Source organism: Elephantulus edwardii, unplaced genomic scaffold, assembly GCF_000299155.1.
Source record: "Elephantulus edwardii isolate Elephantulus edwardi_28Jun2011 unplaced genomic scaffold, EleEdw1.0 scaffold00344, whole genome shotgun sequence".
NCBI lineage: Eukaryota > Metazoa > Chordata > Mammalia > Macroscelidea > Macroscelididae > Elephantulus > Elephantulus edwardii.
In genome coordinates, this window is record NW_006400094.1 from 2,055,375 (window position 1) to 2,076,856 (window position 21,482).

General features: G+C 50.0%; 1 protein-coding gene across 1 annotated transcript; it reads left to right on the forward strand.

Moving 5' to 3' along the window:
• The first annotated feature begins 351 nt into the window (after window positions 1–351).
• Window positions 352–19,991, forward strand: LOC102844196 (zinc finger protein 135-like). Its single transcript, XM_006901791.1, has 6 exons — window positions 352–931; window positions 2,003–2,009; window positions 13,861–13,936; window positions 15,468–15,594; window positions 16,989–17,094; window positions 18,302–19,991. Exons 1-6 carry the CDS (start codon window positions 352–354, stop codon window positions 19,989–19,991), a joined length of 2,586 nt encoding a protein of 861 aa, XP_006901853.1.
• Window positions 19,992–21,482: the final 1,491 nt, after the last annotated feature.

Sequence of the window (21,482 nt, forward strand, 5' to 3'; positions counted from 1 at the left end):
ATTAATTGGGGAATGGAGCGCATGGAACCTTGGAAAGTGGAAATTTGTCAAGTGCAAGGAGTTTATATCCAGACGTGAAAATCAATCCAGTAATTCCCTTAAGATGATGGCCTATTAGATAGTTTATTCTATCTGAGTAAAATCCTTATCATAAATATTTTAAAAGGCTTTTGACCTTTGGCCTCTCATGCAGGGAAGGGGCTCTCTCCACAGCCCTGACCGTATAGACCTTAAAAAAAAGGCAGATGTTCCTTTTGAAAAAAGTGCTTTATGTTGCGGACATACGTGGAGTCAGAAAGAAAAGCTTGCTCTTGGGTAGTGTGTGCGTGGTTCATTAAGGAAGAATCCAGAATGTTCCATGATGTCAATCCGAGCCCGGAACGGAAGAACGCCGTCGCCGCATGTCCCCACCCGGAAGGCGTCCGCTGCGGCGCCGAGCGGCCCAGGCCGGAAGCGGAAGTGCGCGTGCCGTGGCTCGCCGCCCGCAGCGGGTCAGTCGCCAGCTCGGCCGCCGGGTGGGCAGCGTCGTCCACGGCAGGTGCCCCGCTGGCCGCTGGCCCGGGTCCGAGGACGTCCATCGCGTGCTGTCCTTGCCTCTCCGCCTCCCGGATCCTCCCTCCGGGCTTCGTCCGGCCGCCGCCGCCGCTTCCCGCGAACCACCCCCCATCCCCCAATCCCCGCCCCGGACCGGTCAGCCGCCGCCGCTGCCGCTGCTGGACGTCCAGCCGCCCGGGTGGACCGCGATCGCAGGTTAAATCGTGTGTGTGGGGGGGCGTTAGTTTCCCGGGAATCGAGCGTGCGAGGGGCAGAGGGCGGGTCGCGTGGACGCTGCTGGGCATTTGTCCGGCCGGCGGTCAGCTGTCGCCGGCCCGCAGCTGCCGCCGCTTTGCGTCCCATCTGTTCGCTGCTCCCTTCCTGCGCGCGCGGAAAGGTTGCGGCCTTTTAGGCCCCGAACAAGTCGCTGCGATTTAAAAAGAAAAAAAAATTAGAAAAAAAGATACTTTTTGAAACGTATTAAATAGCATGTGGTTGCATAATGACGGGTTTATTGGCCGGGGTCCAAACAGGTTGGCACCGCGGTGCTCATTGCAAGGGGCCTTTGTTTTCTTCATGGTGGTTCGTTTGTCGGGCCTGGGATTCCACTTGGTTTGGGGTTTTTTTTGTTTTTGCATTTTTTCCCCCTTTTTTATAAATATCACATTTTCTGCCCCCAAAATGCCATTGTTGCTGTTTTCTCTGCTTCCTCCAGGCGAGACCTTTGTTGCAGTCTGCACGCAAGCCAAAAGCATGGTGCAATCGATCCCAACCCTACTTTACTCTTGCCTGCCTGCATTTGGGGTGTTTTTAAAAAAACATTTTTTTTTTTTGCACCAAAAATGGCTTTTTTTGGTGGGTGTAATCCACACAGGCAGCAAACGCTCTTACCCCATTTTCCCTTTTCTATGCCTGGGTTTTAGGGATTTATTATAAACTATCATTTTTTTTGTACCCAAAATGGTATTTTTAGGGTGGTGGCTCTTTTTGGGGGTTGTTTTGGGGTGTGTTTTTTTTTTGTGCTTCCTGCAGGCCAGATTTTTGTTGGATCTTGCATAGGAACAACATGATATGGTGCGTGATTTCTCCCACCCAGCACCTCCCTTCTTGTGTGCCTGACAGGTTCCCCCCCCCCCGCCTTAAAAATCCCATTTTATGTAATCCCAGAGGTGCGTGGTTCAAATCCACCAGATGCTCTGCTGGAGAAGGAGGGGCAGTCTCCTTCTGTACCTGTCAGATTCGATTTGCTGGTACACCCACAACAAAAAAATAATAAAATTTTTTTACAAATCCCATTTTATATACCAAAAAATGATTCTTTTTCTTCTTTTTTTGTTTTCTGGGGGGATTTTGCTTTTTGGGATTTGCGTGTGTGTTTTTTTTTTTTAGTTGACACCTTTTTTTGGAGGCTGCACCCAGTCTCCACAGGATGGTTCACCACTTTTACCCCCAACTCCCGTCTTGCCAGGATCCAGGTATTGAAAACCGATCAGGAGTGGAAACGCAGCGCTGCGAAATTGTAGGGTCGTGATGGGTGCCAGATGGAGCAGGGGGAGAGGCTGTGGCTTGGCTGCCGGTCAGGAATTTAGATCAAGATGGTGGCAGGAACAGTCCCACTCATCTTTATCAAGCGGCTAGAACAGAAGGGAGGTGCCACACTGTCTTCATAGGAAGGGATGTCAGAGATTTAGAGAAGTCAGCTGGCTCATCTAGGTAGGTGCCTGGGCTGCACTGCATGGTCTTTTTTTAAAAAAATAAAATTTTATTAATTTTAATGAACATTTACAGGGATTTTGGGTTTCCTTTCATTCATTGTTGCACTATTTTCTCTACCTTTCTTCCCAGTTCATGCCTCTTTTTTTCTCCCCCCCTTGAAAGTCTGTTTTAATTGTCCAATTGCCACAGTGCTTGTCAAAGCCAGTTCTGATTAATCTCCTTTGTCAGTGTGTCCTTTGCCATTCCCTATCACTCCTCCCTGAGAGAGACTTCACTCTGATTCATAAGGAAAAGGGGATGGCGTATTCTCTTAGCTACTTCCTGCTGAAAAGGGACGCTGTGGGTTTCAGGTGAAGATCTCTCTCACTACTCTAAAGGGCCCCTTTGGTAATAGGAAACATAGACTATTGTGGAAATTGATTTTGGAAGTTAGATGCACACTGCATGGTCTTGAGGGAAGCACAGCTCTCCTGCCAATGAACCATTTTATACACACACACACACACACACACTCATATATAGATATACACACACGTAACATGTGTGTTTATATATTATATATAAATAAATAAAATTTTCTTCTGATTTGCTTACAAAGTTCATATACATTTTTTTTAAATCTTTCCCATTTCCTTGACCCACCCTCCCTCTCTTCTCATCAGATTGTAGGATCCTATGATTAACCAACCCCTCAGTCCTTATCCCCTGTGCAAAGAACAATTTTTTTTGAGGTTGGTGCATATATTTAATAATGGTTGTATTGGCAGTATTTCCTTGCATGCATATGGATATTATATCATTTACAGTGTTGTACTTCAGTATAGCACTTGAAATGGTTATTTTTTGGTATGAATGCACTAGAACCATTCTTCATAAAAGGTTAACACTTGCTTTTTATTTTTAAATTTTATTTTTTTATTTTGTGTGCATGTACCGTCAGATCCGATCGTGACTGGTACATTGTTGTATTCCCGGCAGAGCATCTGGTGGATTCGAACCGTGTGCCTCTGGAATTGTAGTTGCAGCTCCTTGCCACTAGGCCACCAGAGCTCCCCCATCGTGACTGGTACAGGTGGAGATGGTCTGCCCTTCTCCTGCAGAGCATCTGGTGGATTCGAACCATGCACCTCTGGGATTGTAGTTGTAGTTGCAGCTCCTTGCCACTAGGCCACCAGAGCTTCCCTTAAATTTTATTCTTTTATTTTGTGTGCGTGTACCGTCAGATCGGATCTGACTGGTACAGGAGGAGATTGTCCCTCCTTCTCCTGCAGAGCATCTGGTGGATTGGAACTGTACACCTCTGGGATTGCAGTACAGCGTCTTGCCACTAGGCCACCAGAGCTCCCTCTGACAGTTTCTTTGTGAGGCACCAGTGCCTGTTCTCGAGCATAGACCGCTGACTGTCTGGAATATGAAAACAAAGTGTCACCTCCGTACACTGAAATAAATCTTAATGCCACAGATCTTCTATGATCTCGCAGACACAAGATTTCTAAAAAAAAAATCATCCAACGTTTTTAAGTTCTTCATCTCTTTTTTCTTCTCCTTTTAGTTGTTGTGTACCATTGAATAGTATCCAGCTGGCCCAGGAGGAGATTTCACCCTCCTTCTCCATCAGAGCATCTGGTGGATTCAAACTACGTGCCTTTGGGATTACAGCACAGCCTCTTGAAGTTCTTAATCTTTCCTAAGAATTTTTTTTTTAAAAAAAAAGCAAAGTCTAAGAGTCAGGTTGGAAGAAGAGGTTTAGAGGAACTGAAATGCTAGCGGTGTGAAACCCCACTTAGATGGGTCTTGAACACAGGCCACTTGCTTCCTTCTGAAGGGTCACAGGTTAGAAATGAATTTAGAATACTGAGCATTTAGGTAGGGGTCTCTTTTGAGAAATGACTGGAAATTCTGGTGTTGTGGTTGTGTATTATCAGGTTGGAGCCAAATCATTTTCAGAGGCTGTGGATTGCATGGTAGGAAATTATAATCTCTTAGCCCCCCCAAGTGTATATGTCTGTCCTTTTTCTTTTTTTGTAGTCCTTAGGATTGTTGTTATGTGTCAAGTCACCTGCGACTCATAGTGACTCTATGCACAACAGCCCAAAACTCTGCTCTGTCCTGTGCTAATCACACCGTCTCTGATACACCCATCCCGATTACCCCAGTCACTGAATCAATCCACCTCATAGATGGCTTTCCCCTCCTGCTCTGTCCCGCCACCCTCACAAGCATAATGTCCTTCTCCAAGGACTGGTCCCTTCTTGCAACATATGTTTGTCAGACGATGCTTCCCAATTAAGAATTCAATAATTAGTGATTCTTGGCAATCTGGTCTTTTTTCTGATCAGTAACAAAATGTCCCAGATCCAATTCTCTGTAAACCAGAAAATACCACACCCCCATTCATTAGACACTGCCCTACCTCCCATGTGATTATATGTCTTAGATTGTGATTTTGGTTTTTAGGTTGATAACCTGTGGTGGGCCAGAATTCTCTGAAATAGCCTCTTTGGACCCTTGTTGGCTGCCATCCAGTGAGAAGTGACTCCTTGCTGTGGGGTTTTCTGAGGTTCTCAACGGTGTGGGAAGGAGATTTCTCATCCTTCTTGTAGCAAGCAAGGGATTGAAGCATGTACCCTTGGCTTGGTACCGCAGTTCCCTTACCCCCTAGGCCACCAGAACTCTGTCTTTTCTCTCTGTAGCTGCCGTTTCCATATTTTTCTCTGTGCATTTATATTCTCATACCGAGAACTAAATCTCTCTTCTTTACCCACTCTGTCGTTTGATGCTTTTTCTCCCCCTCCATATGTATGTGTGTGTGTATATATATATATATGTATGTATATGTATATGTATGTATTTTTATGATATATAGATAAAATAATAACATCAGATTTTTTTATTTTAATTTTTTAAATTTTATTCTTTTTTGTGCATGTACCGTCAAATCAGATTTGACTGGTACAGGAGGAGATTGTCCCTCCTTCTCTGGCAGAGCACCTGGTGGATTCAAACTGTGTACCTTTGGGAATAACATCAGATTTTTACAAGTGTAATTCCATAGCATTAATGATTTTTCTCCTGGCGTGCAGCCCTTCAGTGTCACTATCCAAGTTTTCCTGTGCCCTTCCGCCCAGCGTGGGTGCCTTTGAGGCCTGAGCTCTGCGTCCTCCTGGCCATCCAATACTGACCCCCTGTTGTTGTGTGGACGCAGCCTGCTGTAGGTCTGCCCCCTCCCTGGTCTCCTTGCAGTACTTGAGCTTTTGTCCCGGCTTTATCTCAACTGTGGGAGTTAGGCTCCAACCACGCACAGTGGCCCGCCAGGGCCATTTCAGTGACTCCCAGGAGGAGATATTGCCCGTGTGTCCCTGGAGAAGCGGCTGGGCCTTCCCGCACCTCTGTGTCGGCTGTCCACCCACTAGATCTCCAGGGCTCCCTTTATTTTACATGCCTTTTTTTCTCTCCAAGGGTTATTCTGTATGTAGCATCTATAACAACTTCAGTTTCTTCTTTTAAAAAAAAAATCAATACTTACCTGGCAGGGGAGATACCATGATCACGAAGGTGGTTTTTCCAGGGCGAGGCTTATCCATTGCACTCCGGATGTGCTGACCCCTGCGATTTCCCCAAATGTGGGAAACTCGACTGCATAATTTGTGGTAGTGGGGGACTGCATTCGTGCTTTCCCCTATAGAAAAAAAAAGAGAAAAAAAAATCAGGGTGGGTTTTTTTTTATTTGACTTATAAAACATTTTATATTGGCTTGGATACACAGTTTGTCCGTGCTATGTACGATGCACGCTCAGTGCATTTCAGACAGTCTTCTGTGCACCTTGTGTTTTCAGATGCTCACACAGGTACATTGTGTTTTAGGAAATAACCATTCGTTTGGACCTATTCTGACCCCATCTTTTCATGTCCCCAGGGGATTTTTTCCTAATTCCTTGACCCCCACTTCCTCCGCTCCTCAGACTCTGTTTTCCTTTTGATTTGTCCTCTCCCTCCTGTCGTCTTCCCCCTCTTTTTATTAATTTCAGTAAACGTTTACAGAGATTTTAGATTTCCATTCATTCATTGTTGCACTTTTCTCCCCACCCACCTCATCCCCACCCCCTCCCTTTTGAGCATTTATACACATCTTCCTGGTTACCCTTCTATGTTGACATTCATGGTCTTGAACACTGAGACCGAGTTAGATGAGTCAACGTCATGCTCTCTAGAGTTTGCCATCTTATCCAGTCTTTTACACAGTTGTTGCTCTTCAGTGCTGCGTAGTATTCCATCGTGTGAACGCCATCATCATTTTCTGAATTGCCATTTGGGCTGTTTCCAAGTTCTGGCTGTTGTGAATAAGGCTGCTAGGAACACAGCTGTAGAAATCCCCATTTGTGTCTCTGTTTTGTATTCTTCAGGGTAAATTCCTAGTAGAAGAGCTGGGTTATATCTGATCTCTGTGTTGAACTTATATATGTATGTAGTATGGAGAGAGAGAGAGAGAGTGTGTGTGTGTGTGTGTGTGTGTGTGTGTTTGGGAGCTCTGGTGGCCAATTGGCAAGAAGCTGCACTGCAATCTTGAAGGTTCATTCAACTTGTAAAAGGGTCAGTTCTTTTGCACCGTGGAGGATGGCCCTGGCCTGGTTGGTCCGTGGTGGTGAGACTGGGCTGGAAGTCTCTTGTTGGAGCCAGTGAGAGACTGGTGCAGGAGCTGGGAGCCTGGTAGATAGAAAGTTGTGCTACCAAGCCAAAGATGGGTGATTTTAATCTACGGCCCTGAGGCCTGCCTTTAATTGTTTTTGGTGAAACATTCTTTTAGGTTATAATAGCTCTCACTTGCTGTACAGAGGTGACTTGTGGTTGCTGTGATGCTAAACACTGTGACCCCTGATGTGTCAAATGCAATACTGGTTACTCATGGTGGACAGTGTTTGGTGGAGCTCCCCGATTAAAACAAGCTTAGACGCAGGAGTGGTACCCACTTCCGAAATAGCTGGCCTCTGGAAATCCTATGAACCTGAAGAAACGATGAAAGTCATACAGGTGTTCAGGTCTTTCGTTCATAAGGTCACCTACAACTCATCAGCACTTAACAACAACAACATATATAGATATATGTATATGGATATGTATATATATGTGTGTATGTGTAAATATATATATACACACATATACATATATGTGTGGGTATGTGTGTGTATATATGTATATGTGTGTGTGTATATATGTATGTTTGTATATGTAGCCAAGCGACTTAACAGCATATCACAACAACAAGACAGAGATAGTTTTTTCCCACTGTTGAACATTTTCTTCCGTCCCACCCTGCAGTGCACCCCTTGTTCTGATTTGTCATAATGCGTACGTTGAGCTTTGTTGAAGAGATAGCAGAGTGCCTTTACGAGGGGTTGTCACCATAACTTCTTGTTATGACCATTTTCTTTGTACATGCACTTATGGTGAAGGACATTTGTGGGTTCCCCCCATGCCGAGTTTGAGAGATTTTTGGAGAAGGATGTCCTGAACCTTGGTAAAAACTTCCCTGCTGTTAGACCCTCTAGATACGCAGCTGTTGTTAGGTGCCACTGAAGGAATTGTAGGCTCAACCTAGAGTAACTCCCTGCACCGCAGAACAGGGTCTGAGCGAGACAGACCACAAGTTTTCCTCCTACGCTGCTGTCCCGTTCTTCTTCATAGAGTCCAGCCTCTGCTGTCATCTGCTCAGCATGTGGGTGCAGCAGGTGTGGGGACCATGTGCTATCCTGATGTCCCCCTGCCCTGAGCTCAGCGCTCTTCCCTTGCTCTGTTCTCACTCCAGCTGCTTGGTGGACATGGATGTTTCCCGTCAGCACAGTGAAGTGTTAGATGCTGCCCATTAGCACAGTGACCTGCTCTGGGATTCCTCAGAATGATCCGTAATGTGGCTTCACACCCAGATGCCTTTCCAGAATCCAGAAAACAGGGAACTTTTCCCCTCGTGTTAACTTGACAGCACGTAGCAACAACCACAGTCGTAATCAAAGAGAAGCACCTACGTAGGTTTTCTGCTCCAACAATCTATGAGGTGGGTTCAGATTCCCTTAATCATTTCCTACCACCTGCTGCCTAGAGATGCAAATTTCTGGGCATAGGATCTGGATCTGGGTAACGTGTATAAGAAATGCCTAGCTTTAGGGAGCTCTGGTGGCCTAGTGGCAAGAAGCTGCACTGCAGTCCCAGAGGTGTGCAGTTCAAATCCACCAAATGCTCTGCTGGAAAACGAGGGGCAATCTCCTCCTGTGCCAGTCGGATCCGATTTGACGGTACATGCACAAAATATTAAAAAAAAGAAAAAGAAATGCCCAGCTTGGCTGCAAAGACGGCATCTGTTTTACAGTCCGCCGCACTATTTCTTGGCACACTCTCTTGTGGATGCTTGTTTTTCTTCTGCTTGTGTGGCTGCGGTGGTAATTCATACAGTTTGACATGCGGTGTTCCTAAAAACTAATACTGATGAGCCTCTTGGCTTGTGTTGATTTTTGTCCATTTCTCAAATAACTTGATCTTGGACTTTTTTTATCAGTGCAGTACTTTGTAAATCATCCTCCCAGACCATTAGCCAGCATCAAAAAGACGCTGTGTGCGCGCTTCCTGAAAGATTGTTGACTTGCAGGTCGCTGCTAGCTGATCCTCCCGGAGGCTTTCAAAGCCATGAAATTGCACAGGAGGAAGTTGATTACTCAGCCTTCTCCGATGGCCCACCCGAGGATTCAAACCCCATGCCTTTGGAATTGCAGTGCGGCTTCTCCGCAGTCGGACACCGAGCTCCCTTACTGAACGACTATTGTTTTTGTCTTTGGTACCCTCAAGTCGGGACTGGCACAGGAAGAGACTGCCTGTCTTTCTCCTGCAGAGCCGTTGGTGGATTCGAGGCCTGAGCCTGTGGGATTGCAGCACAGCTTCTTACCCCCAGGCCACCAGAGCTCTCCGAACGAACACTAAAAGGGTGCAGCCAGAGTGCTCCTGGGAGACACAGCTGACGAAGCTTTTTGAATCTCATACGTGGGAAATGTTGCAGGTAGAGGCTGTGGCTTGGAAAGGTGAAGGGTCAGAGAAAGAGAGGAGGGAACCCCCCCCAATGAGGTGGATTGACAAGGTGACTGTAGCCATGGGGTCAGGTGTGGCAGAGATGGTGCGAATGACATAGGATTCATGGCGCACGGTTCAGGGTTTTTGTTTGTAGGGTCCCTTTGGCCATGTTCAGTGACACCTCACAACAACAGTAAAACAGAATGAACCATGGTGTGTGTGTATTGACAAAACTGTGAAAGAGACGCGCTTGCAAATCCACCCGTGTTGATAGCAAATGAGTCCGTGGTGGTGCTGGATGAGGGACACGGTCACGTCGGTGAACTCAGAGCTTCAGTATTGGTGGTGTGATAGAAAATCAAGGTCAAGGTTTCCTGCCTGAGTACATGATGTCTCTGGTTCAACAGCAAGTCGATGGCCTCCACTTCCATCTCGTTTCCGGTCCCGGGAAGCAGCCACACACCCATCACTCTTCACTCCCTGCTTATTAAACACGGTGTCCTCTTTCCCATATTTGTCCCGTTGCAGGTCTCCAGTCCAGAGCTGAGAGAACCGGTCCAGTCCAGGCACCTGGGGACCCAGAGTGACCACCCCGCCCGCCCGTCTGCAGGGAGGATTCTCTCCGCCGTGCGGCCCACACGCTGTGACTCATCTGCTGTCAGACAGCCCACTGTCCAGCTTCCAGTCCGTCCATCTTTCCAGTGTTGAGCTCCAGGGTTGGACCACTAGCACGTGGAGCAAAGACATGGTGAGCTGTGGGGAGAATCTGGGTTGAGTTCTTACACATTGCAGGGTGAGGCTGCAGAGGAAGTGTGGGGAGGCTGGCTGTATGCAGGGACATGGTGCTCTCAAAGACGAAATGCTGACACAAGAGGCCAGGGCCTGTGCTCATGTGACCAGTGTGACCTGACTCTTTCTCTGCACTCTTTTGGCTCTTCAGAATTTACATGTCATGGGTCCCCCTTCCCAATCCCACCGTCCGAGCTGGCCCTGGGAGGCCTCGACGTGCCCACCCCGAGCCTCGAAGCTCTGCGTGCCATGACAAACCATCCTTATGTATAGAGGTGGACCCATGAACCTCCACGTCCACCTGTCCCGTCCCTCTTCCCAGTGCTCCCCGAGACCCTCCACCAATTTATGAGCAGTTCTCCAGCCACACTGCTGTGTTCTGGGGTTAAAAAGGAAGGAGAGAGAAAAAAAATTAATTGAAGTGCAGCAGTGAATGTCAAATTCTCTGTAAATGTTCATTAAAATTATTTTTTAAAAAAGGCACAACCCACTATGTACACTACTGAAACACAATGTTTATAAATAATTATAAGCATATTTAAAAAAGTAAAAAAAATCATGAGAAAAAAAAATAAGGAAAGCAAGATTCATGGTGGGTAAAGGGTCCTGCATGTTTATGTGGTCTGGGGAGGAATTTGATGTTCTCTTGCAGAGCTCTGTGGCTGGGGACACAGAGTCTAGCTGCAGCTTCCCTCTGGTCTCCAGGCTCAAGATTTTGCATTTCTTGGTCAGTTTGGTTTTTCTTTTCAAGTGGAGAGAAGACTGCTTGGGAGAAGCTAGGTCCTTCTGCCAGACCCTGGTATATAATCTTTGCAGGTTTTTGTTCTTCTGAGTACTCTTGACATATACCTTCTAACATGGAAGGGTTCTCTCTTGCTGGAGAACGCTCTGATTGTGACGGGTGTATGGTGACATTTTTTTCACTTGTCGTTTTCAGTGGAAGACACAGAATCGATCATCGTTTGGTGTGAATCCTGGGGGACTTGTCCAGCTTCCCAGGGTCCAATCTCCAACACCCAGAGAGATGCTAGATCTAACTGGTGGTGGACAAGTTTAAGCTTGCTTAGGTTTGGGGAAATGTCTTAAAAGATCAGTATGCCTGAGCTCTTAATGGGTTAAATCTCCTAACCATATTAGCCACCTTCCCCTTATTGGTAGAGATTAAATGGATGTACAACTTTGATGTCCTTTCTCGCTGGGTTTAGCAAGAGGGGCCTAATATATTCTTTATTCTTGGAGGGGGGCGTCTAATATATTCTTGGGTGGTTTATGGAAGGGTGTTGGATTATTTACTAACAATTTAATCACAAATGTGATTATGTTTTCAATGCAGTGGGTTGCTGTTGTGTTTATTTATATTTTTTTTTCTGTTGTACATCATGCTTGGGAGGGTGGATGGACCGTGCAGGGCAGGTAGACCCTGGATGAGATAAATAGATTCAGTGTCTGGGCTCGTGGGGTAGGTGCGTCAGAGACGATAATGTTGGCCCAGGTTATGATGGGTTTTCATTTTTCTCTGTCTCCCCTCTCACCAGCCATGTGTTGGAAGCCTGTTGTATACTTGATGCATGAGTGCCCCTCGCTTGATAAAGATCCCTGCTTGCTTGGGGTTCTTTTTCCCTGACAGCTTCAATCTGTTGCATCTCTTAGTCTGGTTTTCATGCTTGTTTGGTCTCCCGCTGGAATTTTCATTTGCATCCAGCAGCTGCTCCGTGGGAGGGTGATGGGCCGTCTCTTCCGTTGGGATTCACTGTGTCTGAAAACTCCCTGGAAGGTCAGCTCTTGTGTCTGGGTCCTTTCCATCTGTACCTGACACAACAGCACAAGAACATTGCATAGTCTGCAGGGTACAGGCAGCAGTGGCCTCAGTTGTGTCCGGACTGATGAGGACGGGCCATGGGGAAACAGGGCTCCGGCCTGTGGTTCCCAGGGTCATTGTGAGTCTTGACCCGACAACCGTGACCCTCACCTGGTGCCAGCAAACGTGCCTAGTGGTTTGTTGTGGAAAGCCAGAGCTCAGGGGAGAAGCAGAGGCAGTTGAGCTCAGCCCGTGGCCCTGAGCAGGAGGCTTTGGGCGTGCGGCTTGCCGTGAGGGGCTCCCTTTTCCTTCCCGGCCACATGCACTGCCGCGGGCTGCTCCAGTCGGGAGGGGCTTGTAAGCCTGAGGTCTAGGGTCTCGAAGAGGAAACGCAAAGGTGGGTAGAAGTTCAGTAGAAGTTCGGCGAAGGGACGATGAAAGAACACAAGACAAACAGTCAAGTGATCTTGATGATTTTAATTCTGAGTCATTCTAATTCTCCTTCTTCTTTCTTCCTTGCTTTTCCTTTTCCTGCTTATTACATTTAGCATGATACATTTATATTCCATTTTTACAATTAAAGGCTTCATCAACCGCTAGAAAACAACAAAAGTAAGAATAAAGTTTACATTAGTTTCTTGCACACAGCTATTTTTGGTCATGGTTCCTTGGTAATTAGAGAGCTTGGTAGACAATGGCTTTTCGCTTAAACTTTTTTAAAATCTGTTTTTAAACCTGTTCTTCAGCCTGCTTGGTTTACAAAGTTACAAAGTAAAAAAAGTTACATTTTAAATTTAAGCTGATACATTTTACATTTTTAGCTGAATTTACAAAAATATTATTTATTTCCATTCAAAAGACAACACTTTTACACTTTCCATTATTCCAGGGGTGATCACTATTTCAATAAGGGGGTTTTGGTTTATACAAAAGATGTTTTGGGTCATAATATCGCCTAAATTCATCATTCCAATCTCATGTTTCATGATTTATTTTACCACTTATACTTTTCGTAACATCTTCCCTCTGGTCACTTTCAAACCTCTTGAAAAACATATCCCAAAAACCATCAGGGTGTTTTGCATTAAATTCATCATATTTTCCAGTAGATGGAAGAGGTTTATCTGTAGGCTCTGGAATTCTGTAAGGACCACTCCCAATAGGGGGCTGCCACACACAACCATTAACTAACAGATAAACAATTCTTCCACCTGGTGTTCTCATGGTGGGGGGCAAGGGTTTGGGTTTTTCCTCTGAAGGAGTTCTTATAAGCCCTAGAAATCTAGGAATCTCTGGAGTGGTCATCTCTAGGATTTCCACCTTTAATTCTTTTTGTTATAATGCATCCATGAATCCCTTAAAATTATATTGTTCTTGAGAAGTTTTAGTAATGCTAAAAGAACCGGAGGTAATGTTTGTGTACTGGGAACATCGAACAAAGTTTTAGTAGGAACACTTTGTATAAAGAACAGAGCCCTTTTTCCCTGTGTCCCACATAGAAAACACAAAGAGACGATAGAAGAGAAATTACAGAAAGGCCAAGAACAATGATAGAGAAAGCACACGTTCCGAGAGGCTGCCTTCCTTGAAGTTTCCGCCTCAATCGGGTGATTTTGTCACGCAGACTCCCTTGAAGTTGGTGTGGCAGCTGACGTTCCGTGGAGAGGCCTTCCCTGAGAATGCAGGCTTTCCAGTGTTTCTCTGGCGTTTCTCTTCCCGTGTCAGAGCCTGAAGACAGCATGAGTAGACCTGGACAGAAGGGATGTGTGTGGTAGACGCCCATGATTTAAGCCTCCCACTTGAGACCCTCTGCTCCTCCCAGTGACCGTAAAGGTTCTTCTCTGCTTCTGTCCTCGTCCACCTTCGAGAGGCCAGAGCCTCCATGGGGATAGACTAGAGCGTCTCTTTAGGACAGGCCCCTCTTGCTGTTGGCTGACAGGGTGACTGGCTCACAGCATTTCTCTCAACAGAGAAGCGAACGCGCCTCTATCCTGTGCCATCATCAGCGTCTCGGAAAACCTCGAGCCCAGTGGCACTGGCCCCCCTGTGAGTCCATCTTGAGTGAGACCTTTTCCATCATACGCTGACCCTCCACCGGTCCAAGTGTGGTGCCTCTTTGCAAGGATGGGCCCCTTCTGAGAATTGACCCAAAGTCCCTGAGATGAAGCCTCACCCTCCTTGCCTCCAAGGAGCAACCTGCTTGCACTTTGTACCAGGCACATCTGTTCAGGCCTCTTCTCCAACACCACAGCTCAGAGGCGTGGACGGCTCTTCTGGCATCCAGCTCTCTAGTGCATCACAACTACTTGAAAGACCACGGCCCGAGTCAGGTGCACCTTGGTCTTTAAACTGACATAGTTGTTCTGTAGCCCCTTGGAGACGTTTTGGACTGCTCATCGTAAAGGTGTGGAGGGTGGGGCCGTGTGAGAAAACTGACAATTTCAGCGTTTTGTCCATCTGTCACGACGCTGCCACAGAGCCCAGTGGTGAGAATCTCTGTCGTTTTGATAATGAGCTTCAGTCGCTATTGAAGGCCGCAGTCCTCCGTGTTTAAACTAAAAGGGCTGTAGCACTTTGGAGAGGTCCTTGACAGCAGATTGGACCCAGTGATTTCTTGATGCTCATAATAAATGCATTGATTGTGGAGCCGACCGAGAAAGAGGACTTGGTTGTCAATTTCAGTCTTTTCTCCAGATATCCTGACGTTTGCTAGACTTCAGGTGGGAAGGCCTTTTCTTGATATTGAATCCCTCTTGAAGGCTGCAGTCCTTGGCCTTCTGCAGCGAGCGCTTCAGGTCCTCCTCACCTTCAGCGAGCTGGGCTGTGTCATCTGCATGGCGCAGGTTGTTGATGAGTTTCCCTCCCAACCTGAAGCCGCCTTCTTCCTCCTCAAGCCCAGCGTCTTTAATGATGCGCTCAGTGTGCAGATTGAACCATTATGAAGAAAGGATGTAGCCTTGACTCTGCACTCCTTTCTTGACTTGAAGTCAGGCCGTGTTCCCTTGCTCTGCTCAGACAGCAGCCTTTCAGCTGTAAGGATAGGCTTCACAAGAGCACAGTTAGGCTTCGTGGGAGCCCGCTGTTGCCCCCACACTGTTGGACCATCTCCTGGAGCCGCTTCTTCTGTTTGGTAACCCTCTGGTTGATCAGACACATGTCTTTTCTCTTGATACTCCTGGTAACGTACCCACAGCGTGCGAGACAGAGTTTTGTCTCCTTCACATCAAAGGAATCTCCTCCTCAATCTCACCGAACCAGGTAGATGGAACTCATGTCTTTTAACATGATCCCTGTTCTCTCTTGAAAATGCATAAGCTTGTCTTTGCTTTTGACGTCTTTCTGGTGCCCCATCCATTGGAGCAGAGGGGAGATGATAAATAGCACTGTGTGTTATGGCTGCCTCTACCTATTGACCTTAGCCGTCCACCGAGTCTTGCAAGTAGGACGTCCCTCTCCTTGCATCAGATACTTCGCATCTCTCAGGTCCCCGTGGTGGCCGCCCTGAAGCACTAGGCCCTTGTGCACACTGCGGTCCGAGGGAACCTCACTGATCTACTCCCTGTCGGGTGTTGCTTAGGACTCGGTGGTGTTTGAAGACGTGGCCGTGGTCTTCAGCCAGGAAGAGTGGGCCCTGCTGGACCTGACGCAGAAGAAACTCTACCGAGATGTCATGATGGAGACCTTCCAGAATCTGGACTCCATAGGTAAGCCTGCTTTAGATAGGGGTTTTGTTGAACAAACACATCTTCCTCCCTGACATTGCTCTGGCGATGGAAGAACATTTTTCAGTCCCAACAAATCTGTTCTTTGGTCTGTGGGCCTCACTTCCCCGTGAACAGCCAGCTCTCTGAACGGGAGTGTGGACGTCCGCTAGGATTGAAGGCCGTGCAGCTCTGCTGGAGGGGGTGACTGGAAGCCACATAGAGATGGGTCCCCGGGGCACTGTGCTGATGACAGGTTTCCACAGATAAACTCAGAGCTGTGCATCCGCAGAGACCCTGGCGAGCAGAGGAGTGACTGACTGGGTGTCAGGGAAATACTCCTTCTCTACACACCCTTGACCTGGTGTATGTACTTGAGCACCAGGTCGGGCCTGGCCCTTCATTTCCCCAGAGAAGCAGGTAGGCTTTCCGGGCTCCTGTCTCAGGAAGGATCCCAAAGGGAAGAACTGTGTGCACGGCCCAGTTCTCCAGGCAGGGAATTGCATTCAAATTAGCCGGAACGGCTCTTTGATGGAGGCTACACTTGCTAGATAACATAGGCTGAGTTTCTAACACAATGTTCTCACCCCCGTGTTCACAGAAAACCCTGTTTTTCTTCTAAAGTTCCACATGTACAGTTTGTGATACCACTCTGTTCAATTTTCCTAAGTACTCATCCAGGACACTTCTAAGTCTTCATGGTAGTATTTTTAGATAAATGGAAGTGGTGGTACTATTGTTAAGTGCCATCGAATCACCTGTGACTCATAGAGATCCCATGAACAGCAGTCCTAAACCCTGCTCTGTCCAGTGCCAATCTTCTTGTCTCTGACACACCTACTCCTGTTACCCCGGCCACTGGCTGATTCAGTTCATCTCATCTGGAATCTTCCTCTACTACGCCGTCCCTCCACCCTCCCAAGTAAGACGTCCCTCTCCAAGGACCAGTCCCTCCGTGCAACATGCCCAAAGTATGTCAGACAGAGCTTCAGAATACTTCACGCCAAGGGGCAGCCTGGTTTGATCTTCTCCAGGACGAAAGGCATCAGTTCTCCTTCTATCCTCCCTAGTCATTGTCCAGCTTTCTGATGCATAGCAAGTGATTGCAAAGACCGTGGCCTGTATCATGTGCTCCTTAGTCTCCAGAGTGAAATCGTTACTCTTCAGTACTTTGGGGAGGTCCCTGACAGCACTTTCCTCATGCAATTTTCTTGGAATTTCCTGGCTGCTGGTACCAAGAGTGTTGACTGTAGAGCCAAGCAAACTGAAGCTGTCAGCAATCTCAATCTCTTTGGTGTAGCCGAACCAGAAAAAGTGTCTTAAGTCTTTGCTCAAACAGCCCCTTTCTGCCCTAATCGTTTCTTTCTGTGTTTGGTTTTATCCGATGACCGTCCCAGCCTCTCAGCACCTGAATGATGACAGTCAGCTTGGCGGCACTTACGTCACGTTAGGCGAGGTCTCTCACGCCTACGGCAGTGCAGATCCACATGGAAATCTTCTCAGGTGAGTCTGTTATTCTCTAGATCACTGGGCCTCAGGACAAAGTCTTAGGGAGGGACAGCACGTGCATCCGCTCACACATCCATATTGAACTCTGTGCCTAGCTGACCAGATGTCTTGTGATCTGACGTTGCGTGTTCGGTGGCAGCAAGGAAGCGTCTCCACCTTTCCAAGCCCGAGGTCCCTCTCCAACAGATAGCCTCTCGTACATCATGATATAGCCCTCTCCAACAAATAGCCTGTCCTAGCAATGTACCCTGTGTTGGTGAGGCAAGGCTGCGTCATCTTTGCCTCCAAGGAGCAGTGTGGCTGCACCTTCTCCAGGTTTTACCTGTTGGCCCAGTATGCTAGGCTAAAGGTGAATGTCCAACGCACACCGTACCTGCTTAGGGAGATGTCACCTTGCTTCCCGTCCCCACGATTTCGGCCCTGGCGCTTGGCCAGTACCACTCTTAACCCAGCATGTTGGGAAGTGGGACACGTGGGTAAGTGAGGAGTGGATGTGGCTGCTTGAAACAGCAGAGGGTCAGTCCAGAGGAGGCCCTTTCACCCCCCTGTGGACTGACAGAGTCACTTGAACGCCGGCTCCGCTGCCAGGAACTGTAATCACGCTGGAGCAGCAGGTACGGTGTCCAAAGACCTGTGTCTGGTCTGGCTGGCAGCCTGACCTCAGTTTCTGAACACCCAGTAACTACCGTTGGGACACCCAGATCCCAAAGACACCCAGTTCCAATCTCCCAGCTCATGGAAGAGCGATGGGAATTCTCTTCCCATACAGTGTCCTGCCTCTGAAAAACCCGCTCGAGGGTCAGCTGTGTGTCCGAGGGTCAATTGTGTGTCCGAGGGTCAGCTGTGTGTCCGAGGGTCAGCTGTGTGTCCGTTCCTACATCCGGGCACGCAGCCATCACAGCACCGTATGTAAACCCAGCTGTCTTTGTTTACGCAGGCAATTCACACAGGGCGTTTTAGTTAAAAGGTGACTGACTTATATTTAAAGCGTTTGAACCCAGAATCAGAACCATCCTGTGTTACAAAGTGACAAGCAGTTGTATTTACACGTTGGTGATGTAACTCGTGTCACATTGAGACAGATGTGGGGGTGGGGGCTCAGTGCACTTTGAGTCTGTTGTGTGATGGTGACGGGGAAACTCATTTGCTTGCAGTCACCTGTAGCTCCTTTTTTATGCTGGTTTTTTTTTTCGCCCCACAGAAGTGTGAAAGTGGAGAGTGTTTCTGAAGGGTACGAAGACAGCCAGTACGGGTGGGCCTTCGGCCCGATGCTGGACTCTTCTCCTCTGCAGCCGTGTCGGTGTCGGGAACGTGGAATAGCCTGCACTTGCCCCACTCAGCCGGCCTCTCCGCTGACCGCTGCGCCTACAGAGAATACCCCTCGGTGTCAGGAGTGCGGGCAGGATGCCGTGTACACGTCTGCCCTGCCTGGAAGCCCCGAGGCGGCCACGGGGGCCGAGGAGACGTGCTACATGTGCAGCGACTGTGGCCAGGGCTTCTGTGCCAGATCCTCCTCCTCTTCCTGCTCGGCGTGGACGCAGGTGAGCGAGCATCGGCGCGAGTGTCCGGCCGCGGCCGGTGACGACCCGTCGGCTCCCGTGTCCCCTGCGTCCCCGGAGTCCCCCGTGCCGGGCAAGCGCTTCCAGTACAAGGACAACCCGTACGAGTGCAAGCAGTGCGGCCGCCGCTTCATCTGCTCGTGGCACCTGACCGACCACATGCGCTCGCACAGCGGCTACCGGCCCCACGAGTGCGCCGACTGCGGCAAGGCCTTCCGCTGCGCCTCGCACCTCACCAAGCACCGGCGCACGCACAGCGGCGTGCGGCCCCACGTGTGCCCCGACTGCGGCAAGGCCTTCAGCCAGGCCTCGCACCTCACCACGCACATGCGCACGCACAGCGGCGAGCGCCCCTTCTCCTGCACCGAGTGCGGCAAGGCCTTCAGCCAGGCCTCGTCGCTCACCACGCACCTGCGCACGCACAGCGGCGAGAAGCCCTACGCCTGCGAGGAGTGCGGCAAGGCCTTCATCTGCTCGTCGGCGCTCACCACGCACGTGCGCGGACACACCGGCGAGCGGCCGCACACCTGCCCGGACTGCGGCAAGGGCTTCAGCCGCGCCTCCTTCCTCAGCACGCACGCGCGCTCCCACAGCGGCCTGCGCCCCTTCCCCTGCACGCAGTGCGGCAAGGCCTTCAGCCGCGCCTCCCACCTCACCGCCCACCGCAAGATCCACAGCGGCGAGCGCCCCTTCCCCTGCACGCAGTGCGGCAAGGCCTTCGGCTGCTCCTCCTCGCTCACCACGCACCTGCGCACGCACAGCGGCGAGCGTCCCTACGTCTGCCCGCGCTGCGGCAAGGCCTTCAGCCAGGCCTCGGCCCTCACGCGCCACGTCATCATCCACAGCGGCCAGCGCCCCTACGAGTGCCCGCAGTGCCGCAAGGCCTTCAACCGCGCCTCCTACCTCACCACGCACATCCGCACGCACAGCGGCGTGCGCCCCTACGTCTGCCCGCACTGCGCCAAGGCCTTCAGCCAGGCCTCGCACCTCAGCACCCACCTCAAGACGCACAGCGGAGAGAAGCCCTACAAGTGCCCGGCCTGCGACAAGGCCTTCAACCACTCGTCCGCCCTCACCACGCACATCCGCACGCACACCGGAGAGCGCCCCTACAAGTGCCAGCAGTGCGGCAAGGCCTTCAGCCAGGCCTCCTCGCTCACCACACACAGCCGCATCCACAGCGGGGACAAGCCCTACGCCTGCAAGCAGTGCGACCGCACCTTCAGCCAGGCCTCGCACCTCATCCGACACGTGCGCACCCACGAGACCGAGGCCGCCGCCGCAGCCGCCGCGCTCGGACAAGGCTGGGACGTCTCCTTCCTGCTCCTCTGACCGCCCCACCACCGGGGACGGGACACAGCCGGCGGCTGCCGTGCTCACTCTCGCCCGCCAAGGGGCCTTCCTGCTGCTCCCACTGCCCCTGGCCACGCAGCTGACCACGGGACACAGCACACGACACGGCCGACAGTGGGACACAGGACACGACAGACGCTGGGACAGCTCACGCACCCCCGGGAAAGGGCCTTCCTGCTGCTTCCACTGCCCCTGGCCACGCAGCTGACCACGGGACACAGCAAACGACACGACAGACGCTCGGACAGCTCACACACGCCCGGGAAGGGGCCTTCCTGCTGCTCCGTCTGACCCTGGCCACGCAGCCAACGATGGCAAACGACCGACAACGGGACACAGCAAACGACACGACAGACGCTCGGACAGCTCACACACGCCCGGGAAGGGGCCTTCCTGCTGCTCCGTCTGACCCTGGCCACGCAGCCAACGATGGCAAACGACCGACAACGGGACACAGCAAACGACAGGACCGACAGTGGGACACTGCAAACGACAGGACACGATGGGTGGTGGGACACAGCAAACGACAGGACACGACGGACGGTGGGATACGACCAGTGACACTGGGACACTGCGCTCAGACACAGCTGGCACTTGTCATTCCAGCCCCTGGCCACACACGAGGGGACTCGGCAAACGACGAGACACTACTTGTGACGGGACACAAGCAGGGACGGGGCTTCCACGCTCACACACAGCTCTGTGTACCCCTGGCGGCTCAGCGAATGACGTGGACACGACGGACGATGATAGGATATGACCTACGAGGACGGGACACGATGGACGACAGGCCACTGCGTGGGAAGAAGAAGCCAGCCCAGCTGAAGGTCCTCACCGGCCCGCCGCCCTTCGAGGACTGCTTAGCCTCAGGCCACGCCACGGGACATCTCATACAACGCTGCTGGACGAGTCCCCGCCGAGCTCCAGCACCGTCCTGGGAGCTCCTACCTACTTGGGCAGGACGTTGAGACTATGCAAATTCTCCTGTTTTCCTTCCGACTTTCAACTACCAGTTCCAGGACTTGACAGTCACAGTGACTGGAATTCTAGGGGCAGAGTGTCTCTCCTGGGACAGGACTAACACCATTCTCTCTTAACCTTTTCTTTTTAATTGTGATTTATTTTATTTTATTTTTGAATGAAAGTTTACAGAGAAAGTGGATTTCCATGCATTGATGGACATAACACCATTTGCATCTTTCCGGCCACTCCACAGGAGAAAGACGGGCAGGTGACTTCAAGTCAAGCTGGTCAGCCGTGAGAATGCACGGGCAGGGTCACTGAGCGGCTACATGGAGGCCGTTGTCGTGGGCAGAAATGGTGAGGACCCTGGAAATGGTGTGTGAGAGGGGGCCGGCCAGCTCTGAGGTGGACGGGTCAAATGCACCAGCCCGTCCTGGTGAGAGACAGGAGTGTTGTTAAGTGTCGTTAAATGCCAACCCGTTCAAGGTTCTTTGGTCCTCGTGGAGA